At 46.7% G+C, this 16,750-nt stretch overlaps 1 protein-coding gene across 8 annotated transcripts in view; it reads right to left on the minus strand.

The window, feature by feature from the left end:
- Positions 1–16,750, minus strand: part of MYLK (myosin light chain kinase) — a 267,908-nt gene that overhangs the window by 159,659 nt on the left and 91,499 nt on the right. For all 8 annotated transcript variants that reach the window (XM_070072214.1, XM_070072211.1, XM_070072215.1 and 5 more), the window contains one exon: positions 16,575–16,742. In XM_070072214.1, the coding sequence (XP_069928315.1) occupies positions 16,575–16,739 (165 nt within the window). In that variant the 5' untranslated portion in view covers positions 16,740–16,742. The remainder of the gene's footprint in view (positions 1–16,574; positions 16,743–16,750) is intronic.

Here is a 16,750-nt window from a genome sequence, read left to right on the forward strand (position 1 = left end):
AAGAGCAGGGAAAGTTTCCTAGAGGAGAAGGAGCTCCGTCTGTCACTACCCACATTGGTCACTCTTGGGTTGCAGGATCACTGGAGATGGTGGCCGTGCCTGGCACGCAGAGGAAACTTTACTCGTGGTCGCTTTTATGAAAGCAACATCCCAATGACTAACTTTAAAGTTGGAAGGAAGTTGTATATTATAAGAAATCAGAACATCTTGAGTTCTGCATGGGAGCTAATGAAGCAGATGCTGGTACTACGTCCCCTGCCTGGGCAGATCCCTGCTGATGACTGCCAAACCCAGCACTTCATTCCTCCTCCCTCTGGCCATGCTGACAGAGTAAGGAGACCTCATCTGCACGCCCCGTCTCTCTGGGCTCATTTTGCCACTCAGCTTTGTTTCCATGCCCAGGCCGACAGTGGAGATAATTGGAAACATGTTAAGACAATAGGGGCCTACAGGCCTCATTAGTGGGGAGACAGACACATGCACACAGTGCCAGCTTTCTCTTCCCCAGGAGGTGAACCACCGCGTAGATCTTTCAGAAACATGGACACTTGCAGGATGTGCAAGAAAAAAAACAATGCTATGTACATGGTTCCGAGTCCTCTGCCCATGGTAGGCAGGGAACACGTTGATGCTTGTATGTGGAGGTGGCCAGACTGTGCCCGGTGTCACTTATGGGTGCACCTACCAAAAATGACAAGCATGTGCTTATGTGATAGCTGCCTTATTGATGTTTGATTAACGAGCTCCCTTTGAGCACACACACCACTGCTCAGAATGCCTCTGTACGACGCCTTTCCTTCTTCCCCAGGAGGAGCCAGGGCAGAGCAGCGGAAGCAGACTTCTTGGCAGAGTGCACTGGTGGTCTCACTGCCCCTGTGACATCTGGCCAGTCTGGGCCCCAGGAAGGCTGGCCCAGTCATCAGAGCTGCCAGCAGAGGAGAGTGTCGCCTCTCTCCCCAGAGCCCTGTCAGTGGGCTCTTGGTATCTTTCAGTTGCTGGTATTTCAGCTACACAAATACTTTCAAGGTATTTGAATTTCCACTTGTTTACTTGCCAGCAGCATTGTGTAATATATTTTGATGTAGGGTTACATATTTTCCCATGCCCAGACTTTCTTCATTTCTTTCATCGTAAACTGTATATGCCTCGTGGATGATTAATCAAAGAAAATTCAGACACTGAACTTAGCTAGCTGTACCAAGTCTTCTCACAGGCGTTTTCATTGTGCCTTTCAAAAATTGCAGTGGTAATTCCTAACTATGATTTTTAAAAAAATATTCAAGCAAAAAGAACGTAAACAAAAGGTCAAAGTTGAGTGTATAAAATTGCCAGTGACTTCTCTTTTCCTCTGCAGTCTTTCCTGTGCCTGCAAAAATATCACTTCCCAGGTTGAACTCTTGAAGTCATCTTTCTATTCCTCTTCTCATTAACTCCATAATTCTAGATGACATCTCTATGTCTTTTCCTTGATCTGAGGATTTAGAGAGCAGTGAGTGGAGTCCCACTATGAATGCCAAAGAATTTCTCTGACTTACACTGCCTCCTTCCTGCAAGTCTTTTTTTAAAAATTTTTATTTATCCTTTTTTTATTTGAAAGGAAGAGCAATGAAGGAAGAGGGCAAGAGGAGAGAGAGGGAGAGAGGGAGAGAGGGAAAGAGAGAGACAGGGAGAAGGAGAGAGAAAGAGAGAGGATCTTCCATTTTCTGGTTCATTCCCTAAATGCCCAAAACAACCAGGGCTGGGCCAGACCAAAGTCAGGAGCTGGAACTCCATCTGGTCTCCTACATGAGTGGCAGGAACCCAAATATTTGAGCAGTCATCTATTGCTTCCCAGGTGCATTAGCAGGGAGCTGGATGAAAAGTAGAGTAGCTGAAACTTGAACCGGTGCTAGGATGCTGGCTGGTGGCTTAACCTCCTGTATCACAACATGTGCCCCTGCCAGTCCTGATTTCATTATTAGAATGTTTACTGGTTATTTCTAGCAAGATCACAAACTCGGATGCCTATGGAAGCTGGGCAGGACACAAGTATGCAGAGTGGGTTGGGACAAGAGACATCCTTCTGCTCATCTCCCAGTTTCCCTCTGTGAGTGCAGACATGGTGAGGGGAACGGTGAAGCCTTGATTGGCAGCAGACACTTGTCCTTAGTGTTGAGAGATGACTGGGATTGGTGGGGACTGCAGCGACCTGGGAAAGCCATGCTTGGACACAAGTGTGGCCACGTGGCAATGCTGCCACATGCTATTTTTTTTTTTTTAGGAAGGTCATTTATAAGTGAATTGTACATGTAAGCTTTCCATCTGTACCTCTCAGCTCAAACTTTTTGAGAACACTGATGGCCAAACACAAAGAGTCTGTGTGCCACATATGGCCCATGAGTTGATCACTTTCACCTCCATCATTATGGTTCTAATCCACATATACTTAAACCCATTCAAGTTAAGACGACTTTTCTTCACTTCCAATGGTAAGATGAGGACTTTAGTGTCCTTATATTTTCCTCTTCTGCTGTCTCTACCTTACTAACCACTGTTTCTTTATTTTTGGCTTGCCAAAGCTCACAGGATTCACTTTCTGTTCTGTAACTATCATTGACACTTCTGAGCATGCCTACAGGCTGACCTGAGAAATCAGAACAAGGGATGGGCATTTGGTACAGTGGTTAAGATGCTGCTGGGGACAGCCGTATTCCCATCAGAGGCCTGGCTTCGAGTCCTAGCTCTGCTTCTGATTACAGTTCCCGTTTAATGCACTCTGGGAGGTAGCAGGTTTTGGCTCAAGGACTTGAGTCCCCGCCATAGACCTGGTAGACACAGGTGGATGGCAGGTAGTTCCAGGCTCCTGGCTTCAGCCTGACCCAGCCCTGGCTATATTGAACTCTGGGGAATAAACTAGCAGGTAGAAGATCTCTCTGTCTCTTTCTCTGCATTTCAAATAAATAAATTAATTTTAAAATTTTTTAAAAACCAGAACAATTGGAGTCAACATAGTGGCATAGCAGATAAAGCCACAGCCTGCAACGCTTGCATCCTATATGGGTGCAGGTTCGTGTCCTGGCTGCCCCACTTCTGATCTAGCTCCCTAGTAATGTACCTGGGAAAGCAGAAGATGGCACAACTGCTAGGGGCCCTGCCACCCACTTAGGAAACTCAGATGAAGCTCTTGGCTCCTGGCTTCAGCCTGGCTCAGCCCTGGCCATTGCAGCCATTTGGGGAGTGAATCAGTGGATGGAAGATCTCTCTTTCTCATTCTCTCTCTCTCTCTCTCTCTCTCTCTCACTCTGACTTTCAAAATAAAGAAATATCTTTCTTTTTTTAAGATTTATTTTATTTATTTGAAAGAGTTACGGAGAGAGGTCTTCCATCTGCTGGTTCACTCCTCAAATGACCACAATAGCCAGAGCTGAGCTGATCTGAAACCAAGGGCCAGGAGCTTCTTCTGGGTCTCCCATGTGGGTGCAGGGGCCCAAGGACTTGGGCCATCTTCTACAGCTTTCCCAGGCCATAGCAGAGAGCTGGATTGGAAGCGGAGCATCTGGGACTCAAACCCTGCCCATATGACATGCTGACACTGCAGGCGGGGGCTTTAACCCGCTATGCCACAGCACCGGCCCCAAAATAAATCTCTTTTAAAAAACAGAACAATTTTGCTAGTAATATTATACTCGACACAAATATATAGTGGCAGTAAAATAATTGTTCACAGCCCATGAAGAACTTGTTCCCAAGTACAAGGTAGTGTGGTATGTTTCCCCACCCCTTGAGTGTAGTCCCAGCTCCCTAAATGAGGAGCTGACTGGAAACTCCAGGTGGGGCACATATGCTGGGAGGCTCCACCTGGTGTGCTTGGCCATGGAGCCAGGGGCAGCCCATCCAATACATCTCCACCCTGTGGCCAGGTGAAAGGATTATCCTCTGAGGTACTGACTGATACCTACACCAGGAATGTCACTATTCTTCGTCCACATGTTGGTGAACAGTTCTTCCCCTAGTCATCCCAAGAAAGCATTCGATAAAATACAACACCTTTTCATGATGACAACTCTAAGCAAATTGGATATAGAAGGAACATTCATAAATACAATCAAAGCAATTTATGAAAAACTCACGGCCAGCATCCTACTGAATAGGGAAAAGTTGGAAGTATTTCCACTGAGATCTGGTACCAGACAGGGATGCCCACTCTCACCACTGCTATTCAATACAGTTCTGGAAGTTTTAGCCAGAGCCATTAGGCAAGAAAAAGAAATTAAAGGGATACAAATTGAGAAGGAAGAACTCAAACTATCCCTCTTTGCAGATGATATGATTCTTTATTTAGGGGATCCAAAGAACTCTACTAAGAGACTATTGGAATTCATAGAAGAGTTTGGCAAAGTAGCAGGATATAAAATCAATGCACAAAAATCAACAGCCTTTTTATACACAGGAAATGCCACGGCTGAGAAAGAACTGCTAAGATCAATCCCATTCACAATAGCCACAAAAACAATCAAATACCTTGGAATAAACTTAACCAAGGACGTTAAAGATCTCTATGATGAGAATTACAAAATCTTAAAGAAAGAAATAGAAGAGGATACCAAAAAATGGAAAAATCTTCCAGGCTCATGGATTGAAAGAATCAACATCATCAAAATGTCCATTCTCTCAAAAGCAATTTATAGATTCAATGCAATACCAATCAAAATACCAAAGACATTCTTCTCAGATCTGGAAAAAAATGATGCTGAAATTCATATGGAGGCATAGGAGACCTTGAATAGCTAAAGCAATCTTGTACAACAAAAACAAAGCCGGAGGCATCACAATACCAGATTTCAGGACATACTACAGGGCAGTTGTAATCAAAACAGCATGGTACTGGTACAGAAACAGATGGATAGACCAATGGAACAGAATAGAAACACCAGAAATCAATCCAAACATCTACAGCCAATTTATATTTGATCAAGGATCTAACCAATCCCTGGAGTAAGGACATTCTATTCAATAAATGGTGCTGGGAAAACAGGATTTCCATGTGCAGAAGCATGAAGCAAGACCCCTACCTTACACCTTACACAAAAATCCACTCAACATGGATTAAAGATCTAAGACACCATCAAATTATTAGAGAACATAGGAGAAACCCTGCAAGATATAGGCAAAGGCAAAGACTTCTTGGAAAAGACCCCACAGGCACAGGCAGTCAAAGCCAAAATTAACTATTGGGATTACATCAAATTGAGAAGTTTCTGTACTGCAAAAAAACAGTCAGGAAAGTGAAGAGGCAACTGACAGAATGGGAAAAAATATTTGCAAACTATGCAACAGATAAAGGATTAATAACCAGAATCTACAAAGAGATCAAGAAACTCCACAGCAACAAAACAAACAACCCACTTAAGAGATGGGCCAAGGACCTCAATAGACATTTTTCAAAAGAGGAAATCCAAATGGCCAACAGACACATGAAAAAATGTTCAAGATCACTAGCAATCAGGGAAATGCAAATCAAAACCACAATGAGGTTTCACCTCACCCCGGTTAGAATGGCTCACATACAGAAATCTACCAACAACAGATGCTGGTGAGGATGTGGGGAAAAAGGGACACTAACCCACTGTTGGTAGGAATGCAAACTGGTAAAGCCACTATGGAAGTCAGTTTGGAGATTCCTCGGAAACCTGAATATAACCCTACCATACAACCCAGCCAACCCACTCCTTGGAATTTACCCAAAGGAAATTAAATTGGCAAACAAAAAAGCAGTCTGCACCTTAATGTTTATTGCAGCTCAATTCACAATAGCTAAGACCTGGAACCAACCTAAATGCCCATCAACAGTAGACTAGATAAAGAAATTATGGGATATGTACTCTATAGAATACTATACAGCAGTAAAAAAAAAAAAAAACAATGAAATCCAGTCATTTGCAACAAAATGGAGGAATCTGGAAAATATCATGCTGAGTGAAATAAGCCAGTCCAAAAGGAACAAATATCATATGTTCTCCCTGATCAGTGACAACTAACAGAGCACCAAAAAGGAAACCTTTTGAAGTGAAACGGACACTATGAGAAACAGTGACTTGATCAGCCCATGTACTGACTGTTGATGAATAACTTAATACCTTATCCCTTTCAGTATTTTTTGTTCTACTTAATACTATTCGTTGAACTCTTTAATTAACACACAATTATTCTTAGGTGTTTAAATTTAACTGAAAAGTGATCCCTGTTAAATATAAGAGTGGGAATAAGAGAGGGAGGAGATGTACAATTTGGGACATGCTCAATCGGACTTGCCCCAGACGGTAGAGTTAGAAGCGTGCCAGGGGATTCCAATTCAATCCCATCAAGGCAGCATGTACCAATGCCATCTCACTAGTCAAAGTGATCAGTTTCAGTTCACAATTGATCATAATGATAGGATTAAGAGTCAAAGGGATCACATAAACAAGACTAGTGTTTGTTAATACTGATAGAATTAAAAAGGAGAGAACAATCCAACATGGGAAGTGGGATACACAGCAGACTCATAGAATGGCAGATGTCCTAAACAGTACTCTGGCCTCAGAATCAGCCCTTAAGGCATTTGGATCTGGCTGAAGAGCCCATGAGAGTATTTTAGGCATGGAAAGACTGGCCAAAAAAAGACCTAAATGAAAGATCTCTGCAAGTGAGATCCCAGTGGAAAGAATGGGCCATCAAAGAAGGAGGTACCTTTCTCTGAAGGGAGGAGAGAACTTCCACTTTGACTATGACCTTGTCTAAATAAGATCAGAGTTGGCAAACTCAAAAGGTTTCCATAGCCTTGGCTACTCATGACAAGAACCTAGGGTGATTACTGACGCCATAAACAAGAGTGTCAAATTGTTAAGTCAACAATAGGAGTCACTGTGCACTCACTCCCCATGTAGGATCTCTGTCCTTAATGTGTTGTACAATGTGAATTAATGCTATAACTAGGACTCAAACAGTACTTTACACTTTGTGTTTCTGTGTGGGTGCAAACTGTTGAAATCTTTACTTAATATATATACTAACTTGATCTTCTGTATATAAAGATAATTGAAAATAAATCTTGATGTGAATGGAATGGGAGAGGGAGTGGGAGATGGGAGTGTTGTGGGTGGGAGGGAAGTTATGGGGGGGGGAAGCCACTGTAATCCAAAAGCTGTACTTTGGAAATTTATATTTATTAAAGAAAAGTTTAAAGAAAAAAAAAGAAGCACAGAGGAGAGGTCTCAAAGCTTTCTACAAAGGCTAGTTAATAGGGAAACGAAAGACAGACTGGCAAAAAAATAAAATAAAAAGGCTGGGGAGCGCCCGCGGGACTCGAACCAACACTGACGTGCTGACTTAGTAGCTTAAATGTAGCTGGTAGTTCGAAGGAACCGCTGAGCTATAGCCAGCCCAGCAACCAGGGTCAGATTATAGTCTCTTGACTGGTGAGAAAGCCCTGCGTCACTGAGTGACGTATTCTACCATGACTCAGATCCTAGGAATGTCCTGTCCGCTCCAACCCCCACGGAGCACAGAGAGACCTTAGGGAGACACAAAACAGTGAGGACACCGGCCTCCTTTATCCCAGGGTGAGCTCTTCTGCCCAACACTGCACGGTTTATACTTCCTTACCACGCAGCAGTCACCTGACCCACAACTCTCCAGAAGCCGCCTCCAGCCTCTGCGCGTCCCAGCCACACACAGAACAAATCAGCTTCCACTGCTGTGCCGGACTCAGGAGTGAAATTTTTACTAGTGCAAATTGATTTCTGAGCTTACCTTGGAAATTGCTACTAAATCAGTAAAATCTAGATGTTATATAGTTCTAGTGTTATTTCCTGATACTATTTTTAAAAATCATTTTACACTTGATCTTAGCCAAAAAGCCAAAAGCAATTTTAAAAATCATTTTAAAAATAACACTCATTATTTACACTGTAAAAAAACTAACCTTTCTCTTCCCAAATTTCCTACCTTTGTATAGTTAATCATTAATATTTCAGCGTGTCATTTTCCTTGATTTTTATATTAACTGTATACACAATTTGTTATTTTTTGTTTTGTTTGCTGAGGGGGTAAAAAGAAAAATTTACTGATGATCTTCAGTTTTTGAAATAATCATTAGAGTAACCACCCAAAAAAACTTAAGTCATAGAATTAACTTGGGGCTGGGAAAGAAGTTGGAAATCACTTATTTTAATTATTTCATTATGAAGATAATAAAGCTAGAGGCACCAAAAAAAAAAAAAAAAAAAAGAATTAGCAAACAGTAACAGTGAGTCCTAAAAGTACATGTAAGTATATAGGGATTCAGAGGAGGGAGCAGCAAGGGCTACAGAGCTCAGGTCGGGTCTGGGAGAGGTTACATGCTAACATGAAAAAGAATGCGAGACTTTCAGTGAAACAGGAGCAGTGCGTCCATGGGGGCCCCTGTGTGTCCACGAGGGCCGACGCAGAACGCAGGTGTACGCCTATATTTACATTAACCAGTGAGATCCCCACACTGCTATCAGCGGCTCCCTCTAGGGAGTGGACGTGAGCATCACGCCAAAATGCTTTTTAATTCTTTTGTTTGCATTTTTGTTTTAAAAATAGCCTTACATTGAAATGCTCTTTTTCTTTGTAACAAAGTTATAGGCACAGAGATCATTAGTCAATAATACATTTTCAAAGGCCAACGTGGCCAACTCTTTCCTGTGGCTATCACTCACGAATGACCTTATGTGATTATTGGGAATCATCCACATCCTAGAACCGTGGTTCTTTAATAAAATGTTTTAAAAATAAACATGCTTAAGGCAAGCAGCCTGAAGGAGGCAGAATGTAAATTGAATCTTGAGGCTGGGTAAGAAGGAGGGAAAAGGGCATTCTTGATACAGGCACAACCTGAGGGAGGGAAGGGGGCAGGCGAGTGGTGACCCGACCTTGAGGCACCCCTGTGGGCTGGCCAGGAAGGGGCTGCGTCTCAGACCTGTACCCCGTTGGTGCTCCCTGGGAGACCCAAACAGCTGTGAGCACCATTGTGGCAAGCGCTGTGCTGCTCTGGGGGCACAGGGAGCAGTAAGGAACACCCGCTGAGTTTAGGAGCCAGCTGAGACACATGAAAGGGGTGCAGCTCCATAGCCTTGGCAGCTCATGACAAGAGCCCCGGGTGATTATTGACGTCGTAACTAAGAGTGTCAACTGTTAAATCAACAACGGGAGTCACTGTGCACTTTCTCCCCATGTAGGACCTCTGTCCTTAAGGTGTTGTACTATGTGAAGTAATGGTAAAACTAGTCTTCAAATAGCACTTCATACTTTGTGTGTCTGTGAGGGTGCAAACTGTTGAAATCTTTCTTAGTATATACGAAGTTGATCTTCTGTATATAAAGGTAATTAAAAATGAATCTTAATGAAGAATGGGATGGGAGAGGGAGTAGGAGATGGGATGGTTTGTGGGTAGGAGGGTGGTTATGGGGGGGGGACCGCTATAATCCATAAGTTGTACTTTCAAAATTTATATTTATTAAATAAAAGTTATAAAAAAAAGAAAGAGGGGGTAGCATGTGGCTGAAGGAACACGAGATCAGAGTCCCAGAGCACTGGCTCCACTGCTTGCTGGCACAACCTTGGCAAGTCGTGGAGTCACTGAGTGCCCACTCCGCTGAATGGGGTGGAAAGCCACCTTAGCAAGAGGATAAGATGACTAGGATTGCAAGCCTGACCTGACAAGCCATCAACAAGCGCTAGTTCCCTTCCTATCACTCTCCTAGCCCAAGCCGACACGAGAGATTAAGGAGTTTTCTTGTTTACTCTTTCTCTGCCAGGTGGTGGGCTGGGGGAGTGGCACTAGAGCTCAGATCTATCCAGGGGCCTTCAAAATAGTTCATGGAAAATGTGTGTTATGAAAAAACTCTGCCTGGATTTCAAACTTTCTGTGCCCAAATAAACTTGCCTTTTAATTCCATTTTCCATGAACTTTTTGAAGTCCGACAAGAGAAGGGAGGACAAGGAGACAACGCAGGAAAGCTGGGGGCTGATCACAATGACCTTTCAGATGGTGCTGGAGAGCTTCACGCAAGGGGAAGCCGTCCGGGGTCCAAGGACAGGAAACAGGGGCGGCAGAGTCAGACCTGCACTGTAGGGAGGTCACTTACGTAAGAGCAGGAAGAACAAACTGGAAGGGCATCAGCTACAAGCATGACACGTTTCCAAGCCACTGCAAGCCTCACGTAACCTCTTCTAACTTCCCACAGTGCAAAGGCTCAGAGAATGAGTTCAAGCAACTCGTTACACACACGGTCACATCTGCCTTTTTACATGCACACACTCTTCTTCAGAACCCAGCACCAAGACTCCTACACGTTGGGTGCGGGTCCAACACTCCCTTCAAATTTCTCCTGGTGCCAAACATAGCAAGTGACAATGTTTTTGTTTTTGTTTTTAAGATTTATTTTATTTATTTGAAAGGCAAAGTGATAGAGAGAGGGAGACTGAGAGATCTTCCATCTACTGTTTTATTCCTCAAATGGCTGCAACAGCTAGGGCTGGGTCAGCCTGAAGCAAGGAGCCTTGGACTCCATCCAGGTCTCCCATGTGGGTGGCAGAGGCCTGAGGACATGGGCCATCATCCGCTGCCTTCCCAGGTGCATTGGCAGGGAGCTGGATGGGAAGCAGAGCAGCCAGGACTCAAGCCAGCACTCCTACACAGGTAGCCGGTGTCCCAGGCAGCGGCTTAACTGCCATGCCACAATACTGGCCTCAGTTGACGACTTCCGAGTTGGAGGTGAACAGGGAAGAAGTGGCTGGGAGAAGGACACTACTGACGGTGAAGGCCCTGGCTACCTACACACGAGGAGCCCCAGCTGCTCTGAGGCCTGCAGGGAACACTGGGGGTGGCTCGGTCCTGGGCACTTCTCTTCCCACCCTGCTTACATCCTGCATGGCAGGGGCTCTCCTAGGCACATGAGCACACAGCAGAGCCCCTGTCTGAACCTCATTTCCCTTGCTGTCCCCAAAGCAAGTGGCCACCCCTTGGTCACCCCCACAGGCCTAGCACATCCTGCCATGGGGAGAGGCCCACCCAGGCCAAGTGGTCCTGAGCCAGGCATGCTCAGGACCACTTGGTAGAAAACACCACGGTCCTGACACCCAGCACATGAGGCCTGGTTTGGCTCATGGGGGCAGACCTGGGGGCAGACAGGTGTCCTGTGCTGTGGGGAGGATCCACCTGGGCTCAGGGTGGGGGCTCTGTTGCCTTGGTATAAAAGTTGGTACTGATGTGGTAAAAAGCTCACATTTGATGGGATGGTGGCCTTGCCCAGATCAGTAGGCCCTCACCCAACAGTAGCTGCTCCGGTATGACAGTGATGCCCCCTGAAGCCCATGTGGCTGACATAAACCCTAGGTCCTGTGGTCCAGGCCAAAAGGCCACAGCCAGGGAGCACTGAATTCTCAAAGGATGACTGCACTGCGGGGCCACATTCAGCTACGGGTGAGGCACCGCACCATGTCAGGAGACTGGGAAGTGTCTAGACAGTTTTCATCTATCTCGGTGCTATGTTTTCTCTGAAGTTTATTCCCATGATTTAGGGAGATACCATCTACAAATGCATCTCATTACCGCTTATCATGAATACTTTCATAAAACTCCCTGTGTGAATAAGCACAGCCAAAGATCTTATCTGAGGCCGTCTTTGGGCTCAGGAGTCTTGTCTCTCCCTCCACTGGTCTTGCTGCTCCCTCCACTGCTGGGCCCCTACCTCCAAGCAATCCTTAGTGTGCTCGCTTGTTGCCTCATGGCTTTTAAACGGTTGCTACCAGCACCAGGCATTACATCTGAATACAAGGCAGGAAGCAGGGTGGAGATGGAATAGGAAGGCACCAGTGATGTCTTTTTATTTTTCTTTTAGTTATAAAAAAGCTTTTCCAGAAGCTCTGGAACTGACCTCAGCCCAAATGTATCACTGAGCAGCAAGGGAAGCCTCTACAGGGACCTCCAGCATGGAAAAGGCTAGGGCCATGTCATGGTTATGCACCGGCCGCCAGAGGATCTGCCACAGGTGGAAAAGCCACAGGGGGCACCTGGAGTCCCACCCTAATGTCACCCGAAAGAAAGGAGAGCTCTGAGGCCAGCATTGGGGTGCAGCAGGTTAAGCTGTCACCTGTCATGCTGGCACCCCACATCACAGTGCAGGTTTGAGTCTTGGCTGCTGTGCTTCCGATCCAGCTCCCTATCAATGTGCCCAGGAAAGCAGTGGAGAACAGCCCAAGGGCTTGGGACCTGCCACCCATGCAGGAGACCCAGGTGAAGTGCCTGGCTCCTAGCTTCAGCCTGGCCCAGCCCCGGCTTTAGCGTCTATTTAGGGAGTGAACTAGCATATTGAAGATCTCTCTCTCTCTCTGTTATTGTTTCAAAAATAAAAATGAATCTTAAAAAACAAACAAAGAGAGCTTTGTTGGAGGAAGGGATGAAGTCCTCTCGCATAAAAAGGGGAAGGCCAGGCAATCATTTGTATCTCTTTTCAGAATGAAAACAAGCACAAAGCTGAACCCGCTCAGAGGGCAGTGGGAAACTGGAAGCTTTAGAACTGTCTCTATCTCTGGTGTGCACTGTGCTTCTCAGCCACGGGAGATGGGAGGCTTCCTGCACCAACCTCAGAAGAAGCTGCAAGTCCTTGGACCCACCCCTGGGGGTGGCAATTTTTTAAACAGGGGAGCAAAGTGGCAACAGTGAGGCTGAGGAGACTTCCTGCACTGTGCTGAGGACTGGCCTGGGCCCGAGAAGCAGCTGGAAGGCATGCTCTTTAGAAATTACTCACCCGGAGATGCTGCCAGAGCCAGGTTACCAGGGGCTGAGGTCGTCGTGAGACAGACACCAGCTGGACTGGCTGGTGCAGAGTGAGCACCTGAAACAGGATGCCTCCCGGGGTCCCGAGGGAGGGGCTGCAGCAGGCAGGGTCAAGAGGCACCGATGATGGTGCCCAGAGGGTTCCCACATTTGTGCTTGGTCTTTTATAACTGTTCCCCCTCAAAGCCCTTGTCACGCCATCTTACTTCTGACTTCTCTTATCAGGAACATCCCCCCTTCAGCTCCATCTCTGGTATCAACACAACCAGCTTCCTCATTCTGGGATCCTCGGAGGTGGCCGTTCCTGATGCCAAACATTGCTTTGTGTCCTTTGCAGCAGGAACAATGCACATGTGCAACCCTCTGATTTACCGAGCTCTTGCTTCTCTAGCTTCTTCCTCTGCATTTCCCTTTCTCAAATACTCAGCCTACACCAGACACCACCGTGCTGCCACGGTGCTGTTCTGGGTTAATTCCAGGCAGGCGGAAGGCGGTGAGGGAGCACTGTGGTGTGACTTTAAGGAGCACTCTCCTTCTGACTGACAGTCTGCACGGAATGCCAAAATCAACAATGTCATCAACACAAGGGCGCTTCAAAAAGCTTGTGGAAAGTGGAATTAAAAGATAAGCCTATTCTGCTGCAAAAAGTTTTGAAATCCATGCATAGGTTTTTTTCATAATACACATTTTCCACAAACTCTCCGAAATGCCATTGCATAAGCAAACCAGAATGCTCACATAAAAAATGCTCTAAGGATAATAGAGTCAACACTGTGAATGCATTCAGTGACCCTGAACTGTTCACTATTAAATTTTATTCATTTGAGAGGCAGAGACAGAGAGGAAGTGAGAGCGAGTAAGAGAGAGAAGTGAGAGTGAGAGAGTATGCTCCCCTTTGCTAGTGTACTCTCCCAATACCCACAATGGCATTGAAGTTGGGAGCTGGGAGCAGGATCCAGGTCTCCCATGTGGGTGGCAAGGACCTAAGCACGGACTTGAGCCATCACCGCTGCCTCGCAGGGTCTGCATTAGCAGGAAGCTGGAGTCAGGAGCCAGAGGTGGGTGTGGAACCCAGGCACTACAATATGGGATGTGGGCATCTCAACTGCCAAACTAATGTCTGCTCCTGTTTACTCTAAAATGGTTAAATTTATGTGACACACATTTCTACCCATGAATAAAAATACTATATTATTACCCTTTTTGACTTTAACGATGTACTTTTACTACCTGCCAACTTCTCTTCTCACACCCCAGAAATACACAAAGAGAAGCTGTCATCCCCCGATAAGGAAGCCTGGTATTGCTAGAAGGAGTAGCACGGAGCAGCACAACACTGCCGGGTGCTCAGTGGAGTCCAGGACGGTGTGGAGTCCAGGCCCCTGAGAAGGGGTCATGTCACATGACTAAGAGGGCCAGCTCCTTCACACCGCCCGAGTCAGCACAGGAGGCAAAGGCATCACCATCTCTCCACTGCGTGCTTGTCTGGGTGGGGGAAGGGCTCGTCTCAGATGCAGCAGGCAGGGAGATGGGAGAGGAGACACGATCAGTTTTGCTGTCTAATCCATTGCTCAGGTGTTTAGTTTTAATGTGGGCAGTGTGAGATTCGCTGTTTCCTGAGTACAGTCACAGAGTCACACAATCGCCACCAGAATGTCTCTATGCTCCCCACTCCGCCCCTCCCCTGCCCCCACCCAGAGCAACGAGGATGCACGGCCTCTCCGCGGAGCTGCCTCTTCTGGACATTTCACATCAGTGGACAGGTGTAAGCTGTGCCGTGTGCATCTGGTTCCCTTAGCAGAACGCTTTCAGCATTCATCCATGCTGCAGCACACATCAGGACTTTCTTCCCTTTTTTCGTCGTCTACACCACTTCTGAACCCCAAGGGGATTGCTCTTGCCCTTTCTTTCCTGCAGCTGTGAGGATGAGAGGACGGGGACCAGAGTCAGGGCAACACCAAAAAGAAGCACGCTCCTAGGAGCATCATCAGCAATGCCCCAAGTAGAAGACAGACAGGACTACAAGGTCAGATGCATTAGCAAACACTCTGAAGGAGACAGGTCTGGGGCCAGCGTTGTGGTGCAGCGGGTTAAGGCACCACTTGCCATGCCAGCACCCCATGTGGGCACAGGTTTGAGTCCTGGCTGCTCTACTTCTGATCCAGCTCCCTGCTAATGGCCTGGGAAAGTAGCAGAAGATGGCCCAAGTGCTTGGGCCCCTGCACCCATATGGGAGACCCAGATGAAGCTTCTGGCTCCAGACTTCAGCTTGGCCCAGCCCTGATCTGATGGTTGTGGCCATTTGAGGAGTGAACCAGCAGATGAAACATCTCTCTACTTCCATCTCTCTCTGTAACTCTGCCTTTCAAATAAATAAAATAAATCTTAACGAAACAAAAGGAGACAGGCCTGTTCCTGGCACACAGCGCAGTGCAGCCCAGACTGATATCGAGGCAGCAGTCCCTGGATTCTCCAGACTACCATGTGGTCCACTTGCCGCTTAATCAAAGGCAAGACACGGCACCGTTCCAGGAGAGCCATCTGTCTACAAGCTTCCTAGAGCTCACTCCTGCATCGTGAAGTCAGAGTGCATCTCATGGGTTTCTCTCAACCTCATCTTTTGCAAGTGCCCACATTAAAGTATCCTTGCTTCTAAAGCGTGTCCTGGCGATAGGTCCCTGTGATTGATCCCACGACAAACGTTCCTTGCAAACTTCCCTGATGTCCTCATGTATCTCAGTGTCAAGTTGACTTCATAACCTGCTGGGCTCTCAGCCTTTTATTCCAAGTCTTCCCATCGGGCTCAACAAGATATTCTTTCAGCCGTTCTTCAATATTCTCACCTCCTCATCTTTTGTACAATGCACACAAGGAATTGCCATGCCCATTTGCAGAAAAAAATGGAGGCCCAATAAAAACAAAGGACCAGGGCCCTCGTTATCACATAGTGGGTAAAGCTTCCACCTGTGATGCCAGCATCCCATATGGGCACTGGTTCAAGTCCCAGCTGCTCCACTTCAGATCCAGCTCCCTGCTACTGTGCAGCAACCTGCTAACTGCTTCTGGGAAAGCAACAGCAGATGGCCCAAGTGCTTGGGACCCTGTCACTCACATGGGAGACCCAGAAGAAGCTTCTGGCTCCTGGCTGTGGCCAGGCCCAGCCCAGGCTGTTGTGACTACCTGTGCAGTGAGCCAGGGGATGGAAGATCTCTCTCTCTTTCTGCCCCCTCACCCCATAACTCTGATTTTCAAATAAATAAATAAATATTAAAAAAATAAATAAAGTACAAGAGACCAGGGACCATTTGCAAAGTGACAGAGCTATAGTCAGGGGTCTGGTGTCCCGTCCCCCACTCTGGGTCACCACACGGGTGCACGAGCGGTTCAGTGGACTATTTGGTCTTCTCAGGGAAGAGGTGACAGAAAACTCACAGCTCGTTCTCAGCTGTCCTGATTTGAGGGCAGGGCACGTGTTTCAACCCAGGCTACCGAGCTATGTTTCCTTCTATAATTAGGCAGCATGTACTCAGAATGCAATCCATGTTAACAGCAAAATATCTCAGGATGGTCAGTGTGCAGCATCCCTCTCGTCCCTGAGTTCTCTAACACAGACCAAAGCCCACCATAAACAAAAAAGGACGAGCCAAGTGGCCCTGCTCACTGCATATGAAGGTGCACATGAAAACAGGCCTCCTGCCGGATCCAGCCCGCCTAGCTATCCAGCCTCCCCACCCAGCCACACGTCTCTTACCCTCCCTTCAAACTTGGCAGTGGCGCCTTCTTTGACACAGAGGTTCCGAGGGGGCGAAATGAAGGCAGGCGCCTCGGTCAGGGGCATGGAGCCGACTCTTGAGGGATCCATACTGAGGGAGGCTTTGGAAACGTGTGAAGAGGCAGCCAGCTTCACATCCCCCATGGCCTGCAGAA

The sequence above is a fragment of the Oryctolagus cuniculus genome, chromosome 4 (assembly GCF_964237555.1).
Source record: "Oryctolagus cuniculus chromosome 4, mOryCun1.1, whole genome shotgun sequence".
Lineage (NCBI taxonomy): Eukaryota > Metazoa > Chordata > Mammalia > Lagomorpha > Leporidae > Oryctolagus > Oryctolagus cuniculus.